The sequence below is a fragment of the Drosophila takahashii genome, chromosome 2R (assembly GCF_030179915.1).
Source record: "Drosophila takahashii strain IR98-3 E-12201 chromosome 2R, DtakHiC1v2, whole genome shotgun sequence".
NCBI classification, from domain to species: domain Eukaryota; kingdom Metazoa; phylum Arthropoda; class Insecta; order Diptera; family Drosophilidae; genus Drosophila; species Drosophila takahashii.
The window spans coordinates 22,719,410-22,744,329 of NC_091679.1; the positions used below are offsets into that span (position 1 = coordinate 22,719,410).

Below are 24,920 nucleotides of genomic sequence, written 5' to 3' on the forward strand. Positions count from 1 at the left end.
GTAGGCACCCAAACACCCATTCCATATGGCAGTAACTACCACTTATGACGCAGCTGTACATTTTCCGCGGTGATCCTTTTCAAACTCCTCCTTCTTTTAAACTTGAAATACGAACAGAAGCAATGAACATTTCTCTAAGCGTTGTCTTGCGTTTTATTTTGGAATTGTTAATAAAGGAATCCCAATATATATATTTTTGTATTTTTATGGGGTAACCTTAAAATGCCTTAACATCATAAGCAGTTTTAGGAATTCCTCTATTATAAATCGGTTACGACTAATCTATTGCATTGTTTACTCTAACAGTTTCTTTTTCGATTTGGGCGTGGAGATTGTTCGCAAGGACACCCGTCGCGGAGTTTTGTTATTGGGCGTTGATGGTGTTGATTCCGTCGCCTTGGCAGGGGTTTCCTCCTGCGTATCCTCGTAGACCAGGCGAATATCCTCCGTTCGCTCGCAGGTAACCTCGCTGGCTTCAATAACTGCAGGCTTCGTTTCCGTCTTCTTGGCCTCCGTCAAAAGATCTTGCGAATCCTTCTTTGTCGTTGGCAGAGGTGTGACGCCCTCCTCGAGGGGCCAGGCATCCATGGCCTCCTCCATTGGAACCACAGGCGAGTTGACGGGCATTTCGACGAGTACGCGGGGAGTTCGCCGCACGGCGATGGGAGTGGCTTGCTTGGCGGGTTGGCTTTTCGGCGTAAGGTTGAAGTTGCTGGAACTTCCGGGAGTTCGGGGCTGGCGGCGCACTTGAATGGGCGTAGCAGGGCGGGACTTTTTCTCGGGCGACTCGAACTTTTCATCTGAACTGATGATCTCCTTGTCGATAACCGGAATCACTCCAAGCGCCGGCTGTGACGTCTCTGTTGGAGGCACTGCCTCTGTACTGATCTTTCGCTTTACAGGTGATGCTTCTACTTTCGGTGCCTTTGAAGATGTGGCCTCAATGTCTTCTTTAGGCTTGGACAGTTCGACTCCCTCGCCATCTTCCGGCTTACGCGGAGCTCTGCGTATTGAAATCGGCGTGGGCGTTGTCGTAACTTTTCGCGGCGAACGACGGAAGGCAATGGGTGTGGGCTTAACCTCGCTCTTATTCTTCGTTTTGGGACTGTTGGAGTTGGACGAGCTCGCGCTGTGCATGGATGAATCATTTTCAGCATCCGGATCGGTTTCGCCCTCCTCTTTGATTCCCGATCCTGCAGCCTTCCTATTTGTATTCGGTTTGGTCTTCTCCTGCAGAGGTTTCCTTGTGGCTGCCACCTCATCCGACGATGCCTTGCGGAGCTTGTGCTTTTTCCTCTTCGGAAGCGGTACATTTTCTGAAGATTTCAGGGCAGCGCTCAGCACTGCATCCATCTCCTCGTAGCGCTCGCCCAGTTCATTCGGCTCGAAGGTCACCAGCGAGCAGAAACCATCGGTGCTGGACACGATTAGGACAGTTCCATCACTTGACCAGGTCAGATCCGTGAGCCTGGAGTAGTGAATTTTGGAGATAATGGCGAAGGGCACCGATTGCTGGGTGTCGTAGAAGAACACAGCGTTCTTTGTGGCCACGGCATAGATCATGCGGTAGGGCAGCGAAATGATAGGCGGATTCTTCTCCGCATTGTACGGTCTCAGACGGTACAGAACCGGAGAGCAGCGCACGGCCACCGCGTATTCGTTGGGGAAGGGCAGCACAAAGGCGGGTTTCGATAGATCGTAGCGACTGAATCCATAGGTGGTGTTTATGGGCTTCGCCACGCCGTCGTAGTCGGTGATCCCCGAAGGCGTAAGGAGCAGCTTTCCATCGGGGGTGAAGCACAGGCGGCGGAAGAAGGTCGGCAGGGTGCCGTCATGATACAGCCGTACGATCTTGCCGTGCAGCTCGTGGCCCTCTTTCACTGGGAATCCGCACTTGCTGACCCGGTGGAGCACCCGCTTGGTGTTGGCATCAAATATGCGCATTTGCCTGTAAGAAAAATACGTTTCTTTAGTTTTCACGGGACTCTTGTTCTGGCTGAACAGCCTACCTGTCGGTGCTCATGGTGGCAATGTACTGGTTGCAGGGATCCCAGGCCACGCCCTGCACGTAACCCTTGTGATCATCGAGAATGGCCAGTGACTTGCCCTTGTGGACGTCCCACAGCATCGCGGTGTTGTCCACCGACCCGGTGACCAGGAACTGGGAGTTGGGCGCCCAGCTGAGGTCGTAGATATCCTCGCGATGGCCGCGCAGCACCTTCAGCGTCATCCAGACCTCCTTGTCCTGCTCGCTGCATCCGTCGGCGTCCACAATGTTGACTACTTCGTGGTCGGCCTTCTGTTTCCAGATGAAGACCACACTCTCGTCGTCGCCAGAGGCCAGGAGTTCTCCGTTGGGGGACCAGCGCACCGTGTTGACGGCACGCTGATGCCGCGACAGATCGGCGGCCAGCTCCACATCCACGCCCTCGGCGTCATCACTGCGATTCACATACCAAATGAGGACATGGGCATCGGTGCCACCGGAGGCAAGGCGGCAGATCGTCGGGGAACGCAGTCCCTGGCCATTTTGCTGTATATCCACACTCAGGACGGGATCGCGGTTGTGCCACGAGATCTCGGGTATCTTGCACTTCATCCTGTTTACTTTATTGGCCTGTGTTGACTGCTTGAAGTGCGAAAAATTATTTTATGCGGCAGAATTCGCGCCTAAAAGTGTGACCATCGGTCATCGGAATACCACAGGAATATGTCATCGATTGGTGTTATCGATGGGAAGAGCGATAGGTTGGCGAAACCAGGGCTGCACTAGCACTTTGACAATGGTAAACAAAAGTTGGTGATTCTGATTTTACCCGGATTTAACTGAATTTATCGTGTAATTCACAGTCTGTAACGCTGCACACCGACGTTGGTGACCTCAAAATAGAGCTCTTCTGCGATGCCTGTCCCAAGGCCTGCGAAAATTTCCTCGCACTGTGCGCCAGCGATTATTACAGCGGATGCGTCTTCATCCGGAACATAAAGGGATTTATTGTGCAAACCGGCGATCCTACGAACACTGGAAAAAATGGGCAGTCCATTTGGGGTCAGAAGTTCGACGACGAGTTCAAGGAAACCGTCAAGGTGAGCGGCTTGTGAAGATTTCACAAGGAAACTATTTCTTACTCGGGCCACGCCGGTTGTCTGTAGTACCCTGTATTCTTCGACTCGAGGGAGGGAGGAATTTTATGTTATAGGATAATTTTCAAAGCAGAATTTTGAATATTAAAGAATTCCTATAAAATTTATAATATAAATAGATTTTCAATTCCTAAAAATAAATACTTTTTAAATTTTCTTTGATGGATTCGATAAATTTTAATTCGTTACGAATTCTCAAGTTAAACTGCGTTTTCTAAAAAGTTTCCCGACACAAGGTTTCTTAGCAGAAGGACTTAACTACTGCCGTTAAGTCCGCAGCTCTATATTTTTACGTTGTATGGCTATTTTTTTTTTGTACATTTTCGCCACTTTCAAGATATCTAATTTTTAATTTAAGGTAACCCCAATTATATTTCCAACGAGTACAATTCTTACATGTTTAAGCTAAGAATTTGCACAACTAATTACTTACTGATATTATGCACATATGTTAATCTTATAATTTTACCACCATCCCATCGTATAGCTGCCATACACCGCCACATTTAAAAACGTGTAAAGTTGTACTTTGTTCCTCCAGCCATAACTGGGATATACTAATTTGATGTTTGAGAAAATTTGTTTAATCCTTAAATTAAAAAAAAAATTAAAATTAATTCTTACCCAGCACCAAACCAACTGTTAGATTTATCATAGAGATAAGAAAACGGGCCAGAAATTATAAAAATTTTCATCTTTACAGCACACTGATCGAGGAATGGTTTCCATGGCCAACAACGGACCCAATGCCAATGCCAGCCAATTCTTCATCACGTATGCTGCCCAGCCAAATCTGGACCTGAAGTACACACTATTCGGCCGTGTCATCGATGGCTTTGATGCTCTAGACGAGCTGGAGAAGCTGCCCGTCAATCCCAAGAACTACCGCCCTCATGTGGACAAGAAGATCAACGGCGTGACCATACATGCCAACCCTCTCGCCACGTGATAGAGAACACAAATTTCCAATCATACGCTTAAAATGAAATATATTTATAGCACTTAAGTTTACACGATTTCTTCGATTACAAACTAATTGATTGAGAAACATCAAATATTGTGCAAAAGTACCTAACGACTAAATCTTAAAATCAGCCAAGTCACAATTGTTTATAAAAAATTGCATTGTTTATGTCTAACTCTCTCGACGACTTTTGCACTTAATTTGGAGCTTACACTAGACGGATGTTTAAGATGTGTTTAAAACGATCAACTAGAAGGGATAAAACAAATGCTAACAAGAATCTCGACTACATGGATTATGTGGAGGTGCCGTTTGTGAGTGATTTGGCGGGCTTCGGATGGTCCTTCATGTGCTGCTCGAACATGCTGCGAATGTCGGACAGAGCCTGCGAGATGTTCTCCGCGAAGCGATGCACATCCTGCAACGAAAATAATATTAGCCTAGCTGCATTTAGTGAAAGGATACTCCTTACCGTTTGCTGGCACGTAGTCTTCGCTGAGATATGGAAGAATATCAGGTTCTCTCCGGCAATGATGTACGACACACCATATCCATCATCGGCCACGGGTCCAAAGCCGCCGCCAGCGCTGATGCAGTTCGGATGCTTCTTCAAATCCATCTTCGGCGTCTGGCCGTGCGGAGTCTGACTAGTGGACAGGCGCCAGGGCTCGCTGAGCACCTCGTTGAGGAAGGGAGAGTCCACCTCCAGGTACTTGGAAACGACATAGAGGCAGAACAGATGCCTGTCAATCCCGCGGCCGCACATGGCATCCTGGTAGCCCAGCTGGTGGCGATCGCAGGCATCCTGAAGCATCTTCACGCGCTCATCGTTCTGTTCGGTAAAAAAAAAGTAAGGATTAGCCTTGATCCAAGCAAGAAAGTATTCAAAGATCTTACGGTTGTGTTGGGATTCTGCATGGCCTTAACCCAGGCGGATGACTCAATGGTGCAGGGACGGACCGTCTCTGTTCTTCCTTCCCGGAAAAGACGCGTCATGGAGGCCTCGTAGGTCAGCGAGAAGCGACCGGCATCCCGATAGTAGGCCAACTGCAGGGCCATTTGGATGTAGGCATCCGGTGAGATGCGGCACTTCTTCATAAAGCCCTTTCCGTACTCCTGGTGGACCAGGATGCGCAGGTTCACCTCGTTGATTAGCTTGGTCACGTCGATGGTGGCCTCTTCGATCTGCGGCAGGCAGGGCTTAAGATCCCAGGTGAGCCTGGTTGGTGTGGGTGGCTGGAACTCGGGGGTGCCCTTGGTGTTGCCAGATTCATCGTATCTACGGGGTTACCAAGTAATGGGTTAGCATTAAGGACGATCTTTTGCGGATATGTATGTCAAGCAACGTAAATCAAAGTCTGGTTAATTTTGTGTAATAGTTGTTAGTCACGAAAACCAAATAAATTAAATGTTTGCCTTTTGGGTTGATTAGCATTTGTAAATACAGTAAATAAACGTAAAAAGGGAGAAAGGTAAACCTATAAGCGAATATTGAATATAATTAAATGATCATTTTATCAGATGTAAATAAATAGGTGCGTAGTACTGACATACTGGACTTTGTTATATTTTTATGGCTCCTTGAAACTAATATTTACTGTATCGCCAGATCATTAAAGCTTTTAACGCCTGGAGACTCTCGCACTCAACCCAAAATGACTTAAATTGCTTTGCTTTGTGCTTGTGTGCTTTGGAATTAAGTGTTTACCCATAAATATCATCACCAAATATATACTCCCATAGATGTCCCAAAACCGGTGCATCGGCCCTAAAAAAAAGGGTAAATGGTGTAAATAAATTGTTAGGCCACAACCGGGGTTAATAAAAATAATAATTTAATTGGGACAATGGGTGATAACTGATAACTGAAAGGCAATAACTGAACGCAGCCAACCAAAACCGACAAATTGCAGGCGGGCATAGGAATCGAAAATCATTACCCCTCCGATACAAGATCATCGACGATCAGGTTCTCCCACATGTGTGAGGCGATGGCGGCGTCGGACCTTTTGGATTGTGATTTGGCAGATCGGTTCAGATAGTTAAGATTATGGAGTTCTTTTGGGGTCTGAAAGGACTGATTAGGAGTAAAATCTCCACTTACCAGGTGTGCTCGGCATTGAAGCCAACACGTCCATTGGTGCCCACACAGACGGTGAAGCACTTGTCGAACCAGCGGTTGTAGCCATTGCCGTGGAGCAGCTTCTTGCCAAAGTTGTCCAGGAGCTCCGGACGCGCCAGGTCGAACTCGAAGGGCTCATCGTCCAGGGAGAGCACGAAGGCAGCCGACTCGATGGTTCGCAGGGAGATGTGGTTGGCGCCCCTCGAGAAGAATGTGTTGCGGGCCTCCGCCCACTTGGAGCGATTCCAGGCGGTCAGGGCAGCCAAGTGCTCCTCGCCTTCCACGGGAGTGGCCTTTCCCTTAAGGATTTCCTCAATTTGCCTGCAACAGAATACCAATTTTTTAACAATAACCTAAGGCTTTCTACCTGGGGCACTACTTACACTTGCAGCTCGCAAGGACGCAGGATGCGACCCTTGTAGTAGATGGGCATCTTGTAATAGCATCCCTTGTGCAGCACGACAATGTGGTTGGAGTCCCTGTAGTGAATGATGCGATCGGTTTCCAGGCCGGGCACACGAGCCGTGTTGAAGGTACGTTCGTACTGCCAAGAGCACAGGGGAATCATGCCCTGAACCATGATCTGAAGGGAAATAGTAATCAATCAATCTGTGCTAATCTTAAAAGAGTTGGTTGGGAAAATGGTGACGATATTATTATTTCTATGCCTCATTATTAAAGGGTAAACAGATAATTTCACTTAAAGAAAGCAGACGGACATGACAAATGGTTCATAAATGTGTCTATTAAAGAGTTAACTTTAAGAAAGCCTTGCATATATCATTGGCACTTACAGGCTGTAGTTCCTGGTGCTCGATCAGGCGACGGAAGTTGAGCAGCAGGGAGATCACATTGGCCGCTCGCGCCGCCTGCTTATCGGTGAGGTTCATGAAGATCGCATCCGTGCCGTAGAAGTTGCTGTTCACGCACAGGGGGCTGCGACCACGCAGGTAGACGTACTCCTCCCACCAATCGGACACGTAGTTGGTGGACCACCAGCTCTTGAGGATGAGGTACCACTGCAGCTTCTTGCCGATGTTCTGCTCGAACTCCTTGGCCAGTCGCTCCATGCGCGTGTAGTTATCATCGTCCAGCAACGGACGAACACTCCGCAGGTACCTGGTCATCGTGTCACTGACGGAGGGCAGCGGCAGCCTGGGCAGGGATCCCTGGAAGCTGTACAGGCCCGGCTTGTTCCAACTGGAGAGTACCCGCACCACTGCCACCCACAGCATGGTGGGCAGGGAGACTCGACTGCCAGGCGCTCTGGACTCGTACATCCAGCCCTTGTACATGAGCAGCAACTTGAGGGTGTACCTCATCGTGAAGCAAATCGAGAGCCAGACCACCAGAGCGGCCAGAAAGCAGGCAGCCACCTGCCAGTTTATTGTGTTGGAGGGCAGGTGCACCAGTATCCGGTTGGTCAGGTTAAACGGAGCCTGGTAGCCCGCAAAGTGCAGACCCAGTGCAATAGCCGAGATCAGCCAGAGGCTCTGGATGTGGGCCGGATAGACGCCATTGCGTACGCCGTTCTAAATGAAAAAAGCATTTGATTAGTCTGGAATTTAATGTAAAGTAAATCTGCCACAAGAACGTACCCTGGCGCGTCCCAAACGCTTTTTCCAGGAGCGAATTCCTGAATTCCACACCAAGTTGAGCACCTCGTGGTCATAGTTGATGTCGAAGCCCTCGTGGGTGATGGCAAACGAGAATGCCACGGCGGCATGGGCTTCAGCCATACCTGCAGGCTACTAATGATATCCCACGTGCAAGAAAATGCTGCGGGGGATAGAAAATGGAAATATTAAGCATATATATATCATCATTTGGAAAGTTTCACTTTAAATCTTAAAACAGAGTCCCTTATTCCCTCGAACTAAACAAAACCAAAAGTTGTAATCTAAACAGCCCTATTCTATCTAAAATACGATTCCAGAACACATGCTAAACCAGTTAAACTGATTTTATTTGATTGTTTTGAAGGTGAACGCCTACAAAACCCCAGTTTGGGATCCTGATAACTTGCTCCTTTGTGGTCTAGATGGACTGTAATAAACGTTCGCTGATAAGATGGAATAATGGAAATTGCCAGACAACCGAATCATGTGATTCATTAAAAAATATCTTGCTCATTTCGCCACTCGCGATCAAGCTAAAATGCGTTTTAGATTGTAGATACTTCACATGTGCATATCTGTTCCATGGAGTGTTTTGTTTGGGGCAACAACGGTCCAAAGTTCATCAAAATGTTACACGCTTCAGATTCGCTTTATATAAATTAATTAGTATACACGCTTCGTATTCTGTACTCGGATGTCATAACATCTTACATGCAATTGACGATTGACGTCACTGAGCGCGGTTTTATTCAGCTGGGGTTATCATCATCACCGGTATAGAGTCCGTCTGATGATTCTAGGTCTAGGCAGCAACAGCTGGCGGTCACTTCTAGAATCGGCTTCGGTGGCAAAGAAAATAACACAGCGAAGACAAAGTTCATCGAAGGCCTTTTCCACTTCGCACTGGGAAGATAATTACTCTGATAAATAATTTGCGAACTTCCCCGAGCAGCTGGAATTCTATACCTTCGCTGGGATTGGATTCGCAATTAAATTGCACAACTATTTGATTGCTATTGTTATTCGTTCGAGCGCCTATTCAACGTTTATACTCAGCTTTGGAACTCTGCATACCAATGCATGCACATATATGTTTATTTATATTTATCTATTTATAAAAGTTCCTCAGATAGCATGCACAGTCTCACATCGAACACTCCGAGCTATAACGTTTCGCTCCAAACCAGATAAACCTTGGTTCGAAGTATACACCTTGGTGAAGGTCAGTGCATCCGATCGGATATCTATTGTCCAAACATATCAATAAACCAGAATGACCACCAGCTCCAACTCGAAATAGCCACAAAAAGATACGATTCGAATTCATTTTCGTTTGACCCACTTTGGGGCGACGACTATGCGGCGTATGCTTAATAATTTGAGCACCGACCACTACCGGCTTTTATTTGTTTGCGTATAAGCGAGAAAAACAACAACAGCCACTAGTATAACCTCAGCATAGGAAAAAAAAACAGAAATAAATATATGCGCGATTTGTTGTTTTTTTTATAAGATATTTTTTCTTGTTGCTGGGCACGAGGGAACAAAGTCCACAAATGATTTTTTCACAGTCTGCGCGGCCTGCGATCTCTTCCTATACGCGGTCTACGTCGTTAATTATATTGCATGAAATTTAAATTGTTGTTATTTTCTAGATCGAGTGGGCCCGACCTTGTGCCCAACCATATGCATATGTGTGTTTACCCGTGAGGGAGGCGGGTCCAATGCCGGGTTTTATGTAACCACTAAAAATTCCACACCCCCCGAGCTGATAACGTTTATAACAGACTTTTCAACTATCAAAAACATGTGCCAGAATTTGGGTCACAAAAGTGAGACCGAGATAAAGACAGGGGAAAGATCAGAACGTGAAAACAAAGGGGGCTACGTAAGCCGCAGAAATGCAACCTTTGCAGAAACAGAAACCATTGCTTTTCTTTTTAGCGTTGTTTACGCTTTTCCGCTGGCCTGAAGGTCGGGACAAGAAATACATAAGAAACACAAACAAACCTTCTCGGCGAATTAAAATAATTCGGTATAAACTGTTTCCTCTACCGCGTTGTATTAATTGCACTTCGACGTGTGACTGTGGTATTTATAAACGTTGCGGGGGGAAATGACAACTGCGAAATCCTAGGCAAGATGCACACACGAGAATTTCCACTGGGGATATTTCGGATCCCCTTTCAAAAGCAACTTGATCGGTTGGACGCGGAGCATTGACTGAATCGACTGCGAGCACAACGGGTTCGCTAGGGTCTTAAAAGCACTCGGAGCTCTGCGAGCGGAGCGCAGAGATATAGTATAGCCGATGTGCTTTTCTGGCGGCGATATGTGGATGTGGATGCGTCACAAGTCGAGGGGCTCGTTGCTCCGAGAGTGGAAGAGTGGAAAGGGTGCCTTTCGGAGTGTGTTGACCGCTGATACTCCGGTGACAGTGTCTCTTCAGATCGATAGGGCGGCTTATCTCATGCCGAAATGGATATCTGATTGGGCCCCATGAACACTGAACACCTACATTTATGGTGAGAGTACTCATCTTTTGAAGGGGTATACGCAGTTAGTCTTGTCAATAATATCTCTTGAGAACTTGTTTTCAACTTGGCTAGACTAATTTCTCGGAATCGAGTTGCACTAATCAGAGCACTGGAAGAACTAAAACAAGAAAGGAAGCTAGCTTCGGCCAGCCGAAGCTTAAATACCCTTGCAGATCATTCCTATTAATTAACAAATCGCAAAAATGTTCAATTAATTTCATAAATCTCATTAATTTTCCGATCGTTCCTATGGCAGCTATATGATATAGTAGTCCGATTTTTTAAATAATTAATTCGAAATTCAGAAATATTTAAAAAATAACATCCCCAAAAGTAGAAGGTAATATTTCAAAAAACACCGAAGCTAGAATTTTTTGAACGTTTTCTTTTCCGATCCTTCCTATGGGAGCTATAAGATATAGTTGTCCGATCCGGTCGGTTCCGACATATATACTACCTGCAATAAAAAGAAGACTTTTGGGAAAGTTTCATTCCGATAGCTCAAAAACTGAGAGACTAGTTTGCGTAGAAACAGACAGACGGACAGACGGTCAGACGGTCAGACGGTCAGACGGACAGACGGACAGACGGACAGACGGACATGGCTAGATCGACTCGTCTAGTGATGCTGATCAAGAATATATATACTTTATGGGGTCGGAAACGTCTCCTTCACTGCGTTGCAAACTTCTGACTGAAATCATAATACCCTCTGCAAGGGTATAAAAATTATATCTAAGAATTTCGTAAAGTCACTCATATTTGTTTGGTAACTGGAAAACACTTGGCAAACACAGTTTTTAAGTATCATATACATTTTTATACATTTATAAGCTTTAAAATTACCTTTACTTTTTACTTTTTTTAATGTAAATTATACAGATAGTAAAACATTAAATTTTAACTAGTTTCACTGGGCTCAACACATATTAAGAGGGTAACAAGCCAGATAATGTGGCAATTTATTTATTTGATAAGATATTTAAAAAGTCTAAAGGGCATGATAAAACCCACCTGGTGCTTATCCCATATATCTTTAGCTTAGCTATAAAAAAAGCATAAATAACTGATATTCGAGATTGCAGTCGGCACGATTTCGTAATATCAGAACTCGGTATCATAAAGATTAGGCTTTAAATTGGGCAGTGGGACTTTGACCTTTCCGCAGATGGCGCTGTGCCTGCATTTGGGTTAGGTAAGCAACTTCAGATCTGAAGATCGGCTCTCCACACCTGTTCTTATCGCTGTTACATGGCGAGTTAGCTTGTTTACTTGATAAACTAGCTGAAAAACAAGTCCTAAAGATGTGATTTTATAACCGAAAACTGACCAATGAACAGGCCCAGATAAGCAAAAGTTTAGAAGACCGATAAAACCTATCGCTCACTATTTATAGTTGAAAGTCCAATAATCACAGTGGCGGGGGGCCTGTGAGAACTTTAGTAGTACGCAATTTCGGCGGACTGATAAGGTTTGCCAGAGCACGCGGTTCCGATAAGAGGTAAGTGCTGTCAGAATAACCTAGTGCAATCGGTGACGCGTTGAAAGTGTCTACCTGGCATAAAAAACACTCGCTTATCGCTCGACGCTAATCAAGATCTTGGTACTCCCAAAGAAAGTCTGCCCAGATCGGAGAGTTTCAACTGAAATCCCCACCGCAAAGCAAAGCAAGTGAGATGGTGCACCAGTGGTTCTGGTGGTGGTGGTATCTGTATCTCGAATTTGGACTTTGAACCGTAGCAAACTTGAAATGTGCGACGGCTACCGCCGACAAAACAGCCAAGGCAGCGACGCATGTCTAACGAGAGCGGGACGAACGCGGTGGGCCTCGCGGAGGGTCTCGGGGTATCGAGGGGCGGTACAAAGGCGCTGGGAACCAGTTGTGCTTGGGACCCTCGCAAATCATTCACAGCTGCCGCTGCCACCGAAACGAAAATGAATAAAATCCAGCACAGTATCTTCTCGACTGCAAATTACCCGGTAGTATTACATTGGTTCAGGTTTCTGAATTAAGTGTTCTGCCTGTAGTCAAGGGATTTAGGTAACCATTTCGAAATATGAAAGTAGGTACTTCATATTAACCATTATAAAGTATGAACGTCCATTGAAGGTAATTGAGAATGTAACACACTTTGAGTTGAGGATGGTCGCTAAGGGCGTGCATAACATACAATACAAAGTATTTTGATTTTATAATCAATCTAGATCGTTTTCCTTTCAAATAATTAAAAAAAGAAAATGTAGGTACTCAAGTCTTTTAACCCTAATGCATTATTAATAAATTTAATTGATTTTTTTACATCTATATATTTAAATTTTTAAAAATATCTTCGTGTTTTTCCATGTTATAAAAATAAATAAATAAATTATATTACCAAAGCCCCTAAATACAGTGAGTCACATTAATATTCGGTTTTTTTTTTTTGTCAACTTCAAACGTGAATAAAAAGTTTGAAACTAATAAAACAAAAAATCAAATAATGCAGAAATAAAGCTTATTTTATTACCTTTTCATAGATATATATATGTTATTACTTTTTTTAAAATTTAACTGAGAAACATGCATAAACGAAAGAAATGCCGAATATTGGGGCCACATTAATATTCGGTTTTCCCTTTTTGTACTAAAAATCAAAAAAATTATTTAGGAAATAAACTAAATTTGACATTTGAAATGCTAGCCATTATTGTCTATGGTATCGTTTAAATATTTTGGCATACTTTAAAATTTTTTTTTTGCCTATTCTGGGCCAGTTTTTCCAACCTAAAAAAAGGATGTACGGGATAATGTCAAAAAAGTTTGCAAAGGTACAACAAATTCTGGATTTTTTTTTTTTAATTTATGGTTAAACCCCTAGCCTTTAACTAGAAATCAGTTTCAGCGCAATCCATTCATCACACCAAAAAAAATGGATGGGTACAAAAGCAGAGTCGCTCGAAAATTCATTTTTCCTTAAGTTTTGTATGGAATCAAGCAGCAAAACGCTTCTTCTGAGCGACTCTGTTTTGTACCCATCCACTTTTTTTGGTGTGATGAATGGATTGCGCTGAAACTGATTTCTAGTTAAAGGCTAGGGGTTTAACCATAAAAAAAAAAATCGAGAATTTGTTGTACCTTTGCAAACTTTTTTGACATTATCCCGTACATCCTTTTTTTAGGTTGGAAAAACTGGCCCAGAATAGGCAAAAAAAAAATTTTAAAGTATGCCAAAATATTTAAACGATACCATAGACAATAATGGCTAGCATTTCAAATGTCAAATTTAGTTTATTTCCTAAATAATTTTTTTGATTTTTAGTACAAAAAGGGAAAACCGAATATTAATGTGGCCCCAATATTCGGCATTTCTTTCGTTTATGCATGTTTCTCAGTTAAATTTTAAAAAAAGTAATAACATATATATATCTATGAAAAGGTAATAAAATAAGCTTTATTTCTGCATTATTTGATTTTTTGTTTTATTAGTTTCAAACTTTTTATTCACGTCTGAAGTTGACAAAAAAAAAAACCGAATATTAATGTGACTCACTGTACATCGAATTATTGACATACATTACACTATGCAGCATCAAAAATTAACCTCGATGAATGCTATATTTTTGGATTCGTTACGAATTCCCAAGTTAAACTGCGTTTTCCAAAGAGTTCCCCGACGCAAGGATTCTTAGCAAAAGGACCTCAAAGTTCGAAAAATGCTGAAATTGACCAACTTTGCGGAGCTCTCAGAGGCAAATGGATGCATGGCTTGGTTCGAAGTTAAAGTTTTTTAAAAGATACACCCTTTATCTTTCAAACCCCATACATAAAATAATTTTAGGATTTTTTTAAGGCAGAAATAAATTCCAAAAAACATAGTCAAAAAACTGAAAAACATACAGCTGCGGTCAAAATAGTAGCAGTGTTGCCGCCTTGTGTTTTTAAAAGTTTGATGTTGTAATTTTTTCTTATCCAATTAGTCTAATAGTAAAATTATAATCAATACAATATTACCAGTAAAAGATCAGTTACAACAACAAACTTTTAAATACACAGGGCGGCAACACTACTACCATTTTGACCGCAGCTGTATACTTTTATGTTTTTTGACTATGTTTTCTAGAATTTGTTTCTGCCTTAAAAAAAATCTTAAAAGTTTTTTAAGTATGGGGTTTAAAAGGTAAAGGGCGTATCTTTTAAAACACTTTAACATCGAATCAAACCATGCATCCATTTGCCACTGAGAGCTCCGCAAAGTTGGCCAATTTCAGCATTTTTCGAACTTTGAGGTCCTTTTGCTAAGAATGCTTGCGTCGGGGAACTTTTTGGAAAACGCAGTTTAACTTGGGAATTCGTAACGATTCCAAAAATATAGCATCCATCAAGGTAAATTTAAAAAGCACTAAAAATGCTGCACAGTGTTATTATAAAAATATTTCTGATTTTCAAAGAATTTTTGCTCTTGTAAATCAAGCGTATAAAGTAATTTGTATTTTTATGTATTTTTTTTAATAGAAAAATATTCTTTATTGATGGATGAATAAAATGTATAATCCATATTTCTGCAACTGTATTTTTTATATTTATAGATGAAAAGGTACAAGGTATCCACACATCAGAAAGTGCCAATGCAAAGCAATTATCTTAATAAAATACATATGTAGATATACCCTCTAACTCTACAATCACCGGGTATGAAAGCAAAACAATCAATGGAGGAGGTCAATAGCTAATGGTTTCGCTACTTTCCATGCTAGTTAACAGTTGGATTCTGGGCTTATTATATTAGCCAAGTATTTGTTGTTGGGTTCAGTCGGTTAAGCTTTTCCTTGGCATTTTCCTTTCGAAAAGAAAAGCAGGGGGTGGGGCAAAGGGGCGCAGAGAGCGTCACAAGTCCATACAGCTGCACCTGCCTGCTTTTGTGTGGGTGTCTGTTTTGTGTTTGATTTACAGATGTTTACCAGAAAAGCTCTCTCAGTTTTTCTCACTCTCCATCTCCTCCCACTCAAGACTAAGAAAAGAGAGAGAGCCACTAAGAGAGAGCGTGCCCCGTTAAGCCTCTCTAAAAACTTGTTTCGGACTTTGAACCGCTTCGATTAAAGCGTGTTTTGAAAAACACAAAACATCAACGCATACGTCGTAACAAAAAATTAAAACAAACAAACAACAACAAGGCAACTAGAGACTCGTCGAGGGTTTTGTAATAAATACATTACTATTTGTTTTTGGTGTCCATTTCGGGCAACAAGTTTTTATAAGATTTCTGACCTAATTATTTGCAAACAGGTTGAAGTTTTCCATTTGTAGCTTTTTGGGGGCGGACAGGGGGCGGGGCAGTGAGAGTAGGTGGGTTTCTGGGGCAACGGTAGTCGCCCAGGTAAATTTACCTAGACTTACTTTCTTGAAAACGCACTTAATCCTCGGCCAATAGCAGACTCCTCTTTTAAATGCAAAGCAGGCGAAACAATAAAGAGCGCACAGGGAAAACAACAAGAATTACACAAAATGAAGGACGACGGACGGCGGAACAGCGAAAAAGCCAAGACGCGCGCGCAATGTTGTAAGGTTGTAAGCGTTGCGGTGGCGAAAGAGAGACTGAAACTGCGCCTGAGAAGCAAAAGCGAAACGGAAGCAGCGGCCAAAGAAGAGCAGCAACAATTCCACCATATGATCGGGGCAACAACAGCAGCTGTCCAGTGGTGGTGGCTAAACAACTTTCAAAAGGGTTAAGCTTTCACAAACATAAGTATGCACATTTAGGGTGGACTTTTTATACCCGTTACTCGTAGAGTAAAAGGGTATATTGTATTCGTGCAAAAGTATGTAACAGGGAGAAGGAAGCGTTTCCGACCCTATAAAGTATATATATTCTTGATCAGGGTCACTAGCAGTGTCGATATAGCCATGTCCGTCTGTCTGTCTGTCCGTATGAACGCTGAGAACGCTGTGTCTAATAAATGTATGCGAAAACAAAAAAAAATTATTTGTACGTTTAGGCGGTGCGCAGCGGTCCCAAAGTTTCAGTAAAATAACGTGTACGAATGGTAACATTTTTTTTTCTTCCTTAACTTGTCAACTTTTTTGTTCCGCTTAAATAAAAGAGTCAAGTAGAAGTTTATTTAGCGCCTATTAACAGTTGGAAGTAGCCTAGCTTGTAGAGCTTCTGTCTCCTACTAAAAAGGACGGAGTTCGATCCCAGATCCATCAGGTTTTTTTTTGTGCGATTCACACTTAAAAGGGATTCCATATTATAATTTTGAAGACTAACTGTCACTTTTGCGTTCGCCAATAAAAGTTATAGTCAAGGAAAGTTACGCTGTACACAGGTTTTGTTTACGAAATATTTCCAAGATTTTGTGTGTGCGTATTACTAAATTGAAAAGACAGGTGTGTTTTGGTTTTTTTATACGTTTTTTTTTATTTTATATTCATTGCCAATTTGTTGCAGAAAATCCATTAGCGCCTCCAACCTGACCAATATTGTGACCATGCTGGTCACCAGCTGTATGGCCACTTAAGGATCCTCCACCTCGTCCTGGATGTTCTTGAACGCTTCCAAAAGAGAATGCTCCATTAGGCTCAACCATTTCCTTCCGATGACCTTAAAGAGGTCGGAGTTCACATGGTTAAGTGAAACCTTCCCGGGCAGTACATTGAAGAACCTCTGCAGCATGTTTTTAATGGGGGGCAGCTCATTTTGGTAGACGACCTGCGCTGAGTCGTGCATCACACCTGCCCCGACCGACCAATAGTTGTCCATGCGGACGGCGTAAGATTCTTCACAGAAAACTTCGCTTTGGTAAAGGTGCCGGAGCAGGGAGCAGGGCGTCGCAATACCCAGCACGGGCCAGTGTCCCGCACAGATGCCTGTGGTCGTACATCACAGGGCACCCAGATTTTTGCATTTCGATGCAGACCTAAAAATAACAAATAATAATCATATTCATAATAATTTTTTGATCGCACTTACCACTTGGATGTAGACGATCCTTATGAACGTCCCGTCCACGGTGACGATGGCTATTAACATGTAACGCCTAGTATCGGCAATCGTCGCGTCCAGGTGTGTTTCGATTTCTTATTGTGTTTTTTTTTATTATTTATTTTGTTTATTTTATTTTTTAGGGTTTGCGAATTAGCTTCTAAGTTTATCAACCATACGCACAGTTGCCTTTGATCAATAAGTTTTTTTTAATCTAGGTGGCATAGATTTTAACAATTCATTTGATGTTTTGCTTTCCCGTTTGTAATTCCAACGAAATTTATAATTTGACAAGACTAGAAATGGGACAACGATTTTTTTCGGCCAAATTCGAACTCTTATACGTATCTTATGTGTAATTTTCAGAGACCGTAATCATTATAAGTGATATAATAAAAATCAATATTTTATGATTATTTATTGATTTCTATAAATTTGACTCCATTTAATAATTACTTGTTGAGTTTTTTTCAATCGCTCAAAGAATAAGTATTATAATTGTGAACGAAAAAAATATCGATCAAAAAAATAATGACTAATTTTTGAGCGTTATTTTTTCGCTCAAAGTGTGTTAAAAACACAGTGTGTAAAAAACACGTCGTGTTATTAACACATTGTGTAAAAAACACAAGTGAGCTATGTGTGCTAACAAATATTTTTCACATTTTAACACTTATGTATTTGACACACATGTCAACAATTTTGCTCAAACTGTAAAATACAATTTTTCATATTTTACATGTGTGTCAAATACCGAACCCTGAATTCATCAAATAATTGTATTTTTAATTTAAAGAATTATTTGATTATAGAATTTTTCTTTGAGCCTATTATATTGATAGGTTAAGAAGTTTTTCATTAATTTCCTATGTGAGACACTTGGTTTCAAGTTTGAAAAAACTTTATATTTAAAGTACGTACATTAGAATAGATGAAATTTTAAAATTTTAAGGGAGAACAATTTTTAAACAAGAGAGAACGCTATAGTCGGGTGTACCGACTAGCCTAAGGTAGCCTAAGAATCTACGTTATTAATACGAACTTTCCAGCTTTTATATTTTCCGAGATCTCAGCGTTCATACGGACAGACAGACGGACATGGAATATATATACTTTATAGGGTCGGAAACGCTTTCTTCTACCTGTTACATACTTTTGCACGAATACAATATCGAGTAACGTTGCAACATTGATATTAATCAAGTATGAACAACTTTTCTGGTCTGAAAAGGAACAGAAATTGAATTTTTTTTAATCAAACACACATGGTTTTCTGTTCAATAAATGAGATATATATATTTATCAAATATAAAATGCTGCTCTAAATGGAACATTTGCTTCTTGCATCTTAACTAAGGTCTTATGTAATCTTTCAGTTAGCCTAAGTACGAAGACCACTATTCGGTTGCAGGAGTAGCCGGCTCCTCCTGCTGCTCCTTCTCCTTGTTGGACAGACCGCGTATGCTGACGTCGTAGACGACCTCCTCGATCTTCTTGACATCATACTTTAGGGCATCGAAGCGCTTCCTCAAGCCATCGTTCTTCAGGTTCAGCAGCCGAAAGCCTGTGTTGAGATCGCCAATAAAGTGGGAAATATTGAGCGGCCGTTCGTAGTCGCCCATGGTGACAGAATTGGTGGCAAATCGCGAGAGTTCCGAGGCCAACTGCAGGATGCCCAGTAGATAGTCCTCCACATCCAGGTGGAAGCCCTCAGACTGGCTGGTCTTCACTGTGGGTTAACCAGAGTTCAGTACTCCATTTGACTTGCTAAGTGATTAAATCCGACTTACATCCCAACATCTCAGCCACAGTTTCACGGGTAACCAAAAAACCCGCCTCCAGGTAAATAACCAAGGCAATGAGAAAGATCAATCGCTGCGTGATATAGGTCCAGTGATCGGAGTATCTGCAGAGGGCGTAGCATTAGACACCCACTATGGGAAAGTACGAACTTCCAACCAACTGACTCACCTGTAGTACTGACCAGCTGGCACCAAGCTGGCCAATTTCTGGTACTTTTCGGCGCAGGCTTCGATCTGTTTGCGAGCCAAGCCACAGGAGCCACTTACTGTATTCCAAGGAAAAAATATATATAATCCATATAATAAATCAAAAATCCAATCCAATATACTCACTCTGGCTCAAATCGCTGTGTATAATCTGCAATTTAATCTGAGCTTCCTTGGCCAAATGTTCGATTTCGCGCACCACAATGCGAATGTTCTGAAAAAGGCAGGGGTTTCAAAATTGCTCTTAAAGTAATTGAAGAGTTACCGACCTCCCTGAGCTCCTGCTCATTATCTATGTACTTTTGGTAATTCGAAAAGATGTCCAAATTCACAAAGTTCGACATTTTTGCTCAATAATTCACTTGCTTTTGTTGCTTGTTTATGCCGGCGATAGAGATGGTAGATAAATCAAGCAATAGTCTGGGCGATGCTATCGATAGTTGCGCGTGTTATCGCTTGCCCACGACAGTGTTGGCTAATGCCCGTTTGTGCCATCTGTAGTCTTATTAATTTTGTTTTGCGTCAATCAAGTTCCAATTAGAAGAGAAATAGGCTCGTGACAAAATGTCGTATGTGAGTGTTATTGGTCTTATAAAGTCGAATTAAACTATTAACCTTTGAGTATCCGCAGGGACAAGGCTATAACCCCTACGCTCAGCCCGGTGGAGGCTATGCCGCCCCGCCCGGAGCATTTCCGCCGCAAAATGCCCAGGTTTCTCCCCAGGCACAGCAATGGTTTCAGATGGTGGACCGGGATCGATCTGGAAAGATCAACGCATCCGAGTTGCAGGCGGCCCTTGTAAATGGGCGCGGCGATCACTTCTCGGATAACGCTTGCAAGCTGATGATAAGTAAGCAGGAGTCTCGAAAGAGTACCCCAAAATTCCCATGCATACCTCCCCCTCCAAGAGGAATTGTGACGTCAGTGACTTCCGTGTTGTATACCCATACAGTAGAACTTCCAGTGATGTACAGGTAAAATCAGTTCAGAATTGTTATTGCTATCAAATGCATATGTGTTATTGATTCTGGAAGTTCTACTGTACTTAAATCCCCATTTGTTTAGAACACCTGGAGCGCACTATCTAATTTGTTTACCCTAAGATTTATGTTGTATTTTATCGGATTTTTTAATTTACTCAACAGGCATGTTCGACAACGATGCCAGCGGAACCATTGATGTCTATGAGTTTGAGAAGCTCTACAACTATATCAACCAATGGCTGGTAAGTTATTTATAGTCTTGATACTACGTATTTTTTACCTATTTTTGGCTTACTGTTACAGCAAGTCTTCAAGACCTACGACCAGGACGCTTCTGGACATATTGAAGAGCATGAACTCACCCAAGGTTCGTCAAACTTTGAAAACGATAATAAGTACTTATTATTTGGACTTATGAGTCAATCCCCATTTTCTATACTCTCCATCTTTTACGGATAAACAAGAATTTTTTTATTTGACAAACGCTTTCAAATTATATTTTCTAAATTTTTTTTCCTTCAACAAAGTAAGTGACTCATTTTCAAAAAGAAAATACGTCGAAGTTCTGTTACGCCTTAAATGAGTCAACTCTTACTATAAATTTGTTGGTATCAGTGATAAAAAAACCAGGTCAAATTAGTCTATGATAAAATTGCAAAAAAAAAGAAAAAGATGTATCTTTAATGATACAAGGAACTAAGAACTACTCTAATAATTCAAAAAAAATACTTAATATGGCTTTATATGATGAATGATTTTTCTTTAGGATAAAGATAAAAAAAAACAGTATTGTTTTATGGTTTAACTGATAATCAAACTATTTATTTAATATCCTTACAGCGTTCACCCAGATGGGATTCCGCTTCACACCAGAATTTATCAACTTTCTCGTGAAGAAGAGTGACCCCCAGAGCCACAAAGAAGTATCAGTAGATCAGTTTATTGTACTCTGCGTCCAGGTGCAGAGGTTCACGGAAGCGTTCAGGCAGCGCGACACCCAGCAGAACGGAACCATCACCATTGGCTTCGAAGACTTCCTGACCGTGGCCATTGGCTGCTCGTACTGAAAGAATTAATCAAGGCAACCACTCCAAGGGAATCAATATCCACGCTCTTGCACATATACATTGCAGCCAACAGAGGAAGAACAATAATTCCGCTCCTGGTGCATTTTCTTTAAATTTCTTCGGTGTTTGATAGCTTTTTAATATGTAATCGCATTATTCACTCCATAGTCATATTGCAATCTCCTGGTATCAGAATCAAATTTCAAAAGTATTTGTTATCGCACTTCGACTCAATCATAGTACAAAGTCTCTTGCGCCTATTAATAAACTATACACATGTATTTTTAAAAAGTAATATATTATTGTGTTTTATTTAAAATGTAAACATTGTATATGAAAAGTTCATTATAAAATCATGTCTTATGTTAGCAGTCACACTGCCCCACAGTTCGTAATCGTGTCTTCGTGGATCGGTGAAGATCACGATGATATGCAGATAGGAATTATAATCTTATTTAATATACAATCATAAAATCTCGGGCGATTCAATGTGACGGCACAAAAGCTTAATCGTAAAATACAAACATTAATATCAGATAAAACATTTAGGCATAATAAGTGTTTGGTTTTTGGTTTGGGAATCGTATTATGTTCCAATTTTTTTGGTCATAGGTATATAATTTTTAAGATACAAAAAACTCAGTCTCAAGGTCCACAAATATATGAATTGAATGTCTTTAGGGCGAGGAATAGTTGTTTTCCAAAATGGGTAATGGATTGTTCAATAGTCAGATCCAAAGTAATCTCTTCTAAGCTAGTTCAGTCATGGAGTATCATTGTAAATGGCATCGATTGAGGTTATCGAGTAACTACCAAAGGTTTTGTCTTCGAGCTCGATCAAGACAAGTTAAGAGATCGTTGGATGGCAGAGGGTTTTTGGACAAGAAGCTGGAAACTTTTCGGAAATGCGCACTTGACGGGCCCTAATAGAATACTTTTTCTGGACAGCAGCGTTATGCGTTTAATATCTTAAACAGTAGAGTGGCCTTAAAAAAAATATTTGAGTGTTGCTTGAAATCCAAGATGGCATTTTGCTCACAAATTCGTAACTATAAAATTGATATTTTGCGATTGATCGATATTTTGTTTTTTTTTTTACAATTTTAAAGATAAGAACTAATGATTTAACGTACAAACGCATCGTTAAAAGAAAGGCCTTAAGACTACTTTGATTATTTGCTTGATTAGATTGGTTTTCATTTGCTTAGATTACATAAATTATTACAATTGTAAACATTAAATATTTGGGATGACACATGAATGACAAGAAATAATATTCGCAAATGGAAAAATCGAGACACCAGTCAAACAAAAAATGTATGATTCAATGGAAGCATCAGTTGGTCCGCACACAGTGTTATTTGGTATCAAGCTTGGAGCACTCTCCGTTCACATTGAAGTCGATGATCAGCTTGCCCTGCGAGTCGTCCGACATGGAGCCGCTCATTCCGTTATCGCATTTCATCGAGTACTTGGATCGCCTCTTGCTGGGCAGCTGGGGCAGATCGGTGTGGTGTTTACGCACATGGACGCCGAGGTTTCCGCGCTGCTTGGACTTGTAGGGGCAGTAGGGACACTGATGCGACGGCTCCTTGCCACCGCACTCGACATTTTCATGGCGACGCAGTGTCGACTTCCAGCGATACTTTTTGCCGCAGTGGCGACACTCGTACACCGGTTCGCCATCGAGACCGATTCCATTGGGACTGGTGGTACTCCCATTGCTGCTGCTGCCTCCATAATCGCTCAGGGTGAATTCCAAATTGCGGAAGGCCTGATGGGCCTCGAGGATGGAGTTTGAGGATCCGCCATGGGCATTGGCATTAAACATGCCCAGGCCAGAGCTATTCACGAACTTTCCGCCGTTTTGCTCCATCAGGTGAATGTCATCGAAGGCATGGTAGCGGCCCTCATCCTCGTCCTCGGTCGAATAGCCTGGTTCGTTCTCGCATTCCGAGTGACGGAGGTCACGCTCCTGCTGCTTGCGCAGAAGGTTCTCCAGAATTTTGGTTGGTGTAATATCGCTCGGAGCAACTCCAACATCGTTTTCTTCCTTGATGCGACGATGGGGAGTCTGTTGGCGCAGGATCTCCTGAGCGCGCAACTGCTGCTGGAAGCTGTGCAGGCCATTCCTCATCAGTGCCTCGGCAATCACCGCTGCCTGGGGCTTCGGAGCCAAGGCAACCGAACTATTGGCCACCAGCACCGACGTTGGTATGGCCTTCACACCGCCTAGATGTTCCGTGGACGACGCCGCTGTCTTCAGAGTGAATTTGGGCCGTGGATGAAATGAGGCGGCGGCGCCAGCGGCAGCACCCACCACATGTGTTGCTGTGGTGTTCTGAGCACGCATCATTTCATCAGCATTCAAGTTTTTTGAGGCCGTCTCGGAGGCCGATCCATAGACGGCAATGGCCGGAATGGCCGAGGGATCCAGGATCTCGCCGGATGTCGGCGAGACCTGACGATGCGGCTGCTCCTGCTTGGGCACCTTGGCCGACTTGGTCTTGTAGAACTCGAACAGCATGTCGGAGACCTCAGTGACGGACAGGCGTTTGCGGCGAGATCCTGGCAGCTGCACCTTCTGATCATCCCGCTGCTTTCCATTAAGGATGCTGCGCTGGAAGCTGCGCTGAATCTCGGCAGTACTAACCACATCGGGTGCGGTGTTCTCCTTCCGGCTCAAATCTGCAATCGGAAACATAGTTTGGATTAGTTATTTGTCTGTTTTTTATTCTTTCGATTCACTCCTTTTGAAGTTCCTTAGTTTTGATCTCTGTCAAACGTTTTGATGGAGCTGTGACAAATGAAAAAGCAAGTTGTAACTCTCGGTTTGCTGGGTTTAGGGCAAAAAATGGTGTTAGATGAAGGGCATGCAATAAATAGGCAAATAACACTACAAATAAATAAATTATATAAAGCAAAACACATAAAATTCGTTTTTTTTCTTTTCATTAAAAATAAGCAAACAAAAGTACACATAATTGTAAATTTTATTAATTTGGTAACACATTTTTTGGCATAAACAAATAAAGTTTAAAAGCTGCAGCAAATGATAACACTGTTTTTTTTTTGGGTGATGGATGATGATGTTGTGGCTGATGTGTTGGTGGTTTTATGTGGTGGGTGAGTTTTTGAACCGAAACCATTTTAAATGTAAACTCATTACCTGAGCAATCTAGAAAAACAGAGAAGAATAGGTTAGCTATATGTGATGAAATTATATAGATTCCGTGTTTTTGTCACAGGGAGAATTCCGAAGTTTAGCTGAACCTGAAAATAAATAACATTTTTAAATTAGTTGTATTGTTTCAAAACTTGGTTGAATGTGCTTTTTACTCTGCATTGTATGTTTGTGTTTATTGATTAGTATCAATGATACCTTATAATGACAAAAAAATATTATTTTACAAATCGTAGCCACTTTATGTCATTAATTAGTTAACACAATAAAACACAACACAGTTTAAAAAGCACATTTTTGTGCATGTTGCTCCTTCAGCTTTGTGCGTTGG

The 24,920-nt window shown here is 42.1% G+C and overlaps 6 protein-coding genes across 9 annotated transcripts in view; 2 read left to right on the top strand and 4 right to left on the bottom strand.

Moving 5' to 3' along the window:
* Positions 1-123: 123 nt before the first annotated feature.
* Positions 124-2,852, bottom strand: Caf1-105 (chromatin assembly factor 1, p105 subunit). Its single transcript, XM_017150587.3, has 2 exons — positions 2,010-2,852; positions 124-1,948 (listed from the first exon to the last, which is right to left on the bottom strand). The coding sequence occupies exons 1-2, from the start codon at positions 2,597-2,599 to the stop codon at positions 295-297; spliced, it is 2,244 nt and encodes a 747-aa protein (XP_017006076.2). The 5' UTR covers positions 2,600-2,852; the 3' UTR covers positions 124-294.
* LOC108063463 (peptidyl-prolyl cis-trans isomerase-like 3) lies at positions 2,702-4,283 on the top strand. Its single transcript, XM_017150576.3, has 3 exons — positions 2,702-2,786; positions 2,851-3,087; positions 3,848-4,283. Exons 1-3 carry the CDS (start codon positions 2,733-2,735, stop codon positions 4,091-4,093), a joined length of 537 nt encoding a protein of 178 aa, XP_017006065.2. The 5' UTR covers positions 2,702-2,732; the 3' UTR covers positions 4,094-4,283.
* whd (carnitine O-palmitoyltransferase whd) lies at positions 4,117-15,961 on the bottom strand. 4 transcript variants are annotated; one of them, XM_017150573.3, is made up of 9 exons: positions 15,761-15,961; positions 7,829-8,009; positions 7,025-7,762; positions 6,614-6,813; positions 6,213-6,551; positions 6,049-6,114; positions 5,006-5,387; positions 4,581-4,940; positions 4,117-4,526 (listed from the first exon to the last, which is right to left on the bottom strand). In XM_017150573.3, the coding sequence occupies exons 2-9, from the start codon at positions 7,967-7,969 to the stop codon at positions 4,404-4,406; spliced, it is 2,349 nt and encodes a 782-aa protein (XP_017006062.1). In that variant the 5' UTR covers positions 7,970-8,009; positions 15,761-15,961; the 3' UTR covers positions 4,117-4,403. The 4 variants fall into 4 exon arrangements, with proteins under 4 accessions (XP_017006062.1, XP_017006061.1, XP_017006063.1 ...); XM_017150572.3 differs by lacking the exon at positions 15,761-15,961 and adding an exon at positions 9,860-10,083; XM_017150574.3 differs by lacking the exons at positions 6,049-6,114; positions 15,761-15,961 and adding exons at positions 5,817-5,876; positions 9,860-10,082.
* Positions 15,962-18,614: 2,653 nt separating this feature from the next.
* Positions 18,615-19,781, bottom strand: trsn (translin). Its single transcript, XM_017150534.3, has 5 exons — positions 19,624-19,781; positions 19,481-19,568; positions 19,317-19,413; positions 19,136-19,251; positions 18,615-19,074 (listed from the first exon to the last, which is right to left on the bottom strand). Exons 1-5 carry the CDS (start codon positions 19,696-19,698, stop codon positions 18,743-18,745), a joined length of 708 nt encoding a protein of 235 aa, XP_017006023.2. The 5' UTR covers positions 19,699-19,781; the 3' UTR covers positions 18,615-18,742.
* Positions 19,782-19,791: 10 nt separating this feature from the next.
* Positions 19,792-21,700, top strand: Pef (penta-EF-hand domain containing protein peflin). Its single transcript, XM_017150535.3, has 5 exons — positions 19,792-19,927; positions 19,986-20,205; positions 20,501-20,580; positions 20,642-20,705; positions 21,179-21,700. The coding sequence occupies exons 1-5, from the start codon at positions 19,919-19,921 to the stop codon at positions 21,403-21,405; spliced, it is 600 nt and encodes a 199-aa protein (XP_017006024.1). The 5' UTR covers positions 19,792-19,918; the 3' UTR covers positions 21,406-21,700.
* lola (longitudinals lacking) overlaps positions 21,687-24,920 on the bottom strand; it is a 61,831-nt gene continuing 58,597 nt past the window's right edge. Inside the window, exon 6 of the mRNA XM_017150516.3 lies at positions 21,687-24,093. Coding sequence (XP_017006005.2) covers positions 22,763-24,093 — 1,331 coding nt within the window. The 3' untranslated portion in view covers positions 21,687-22,762. The remainder of the gene's footprint in view (positions 24,094-24,920) is intronic.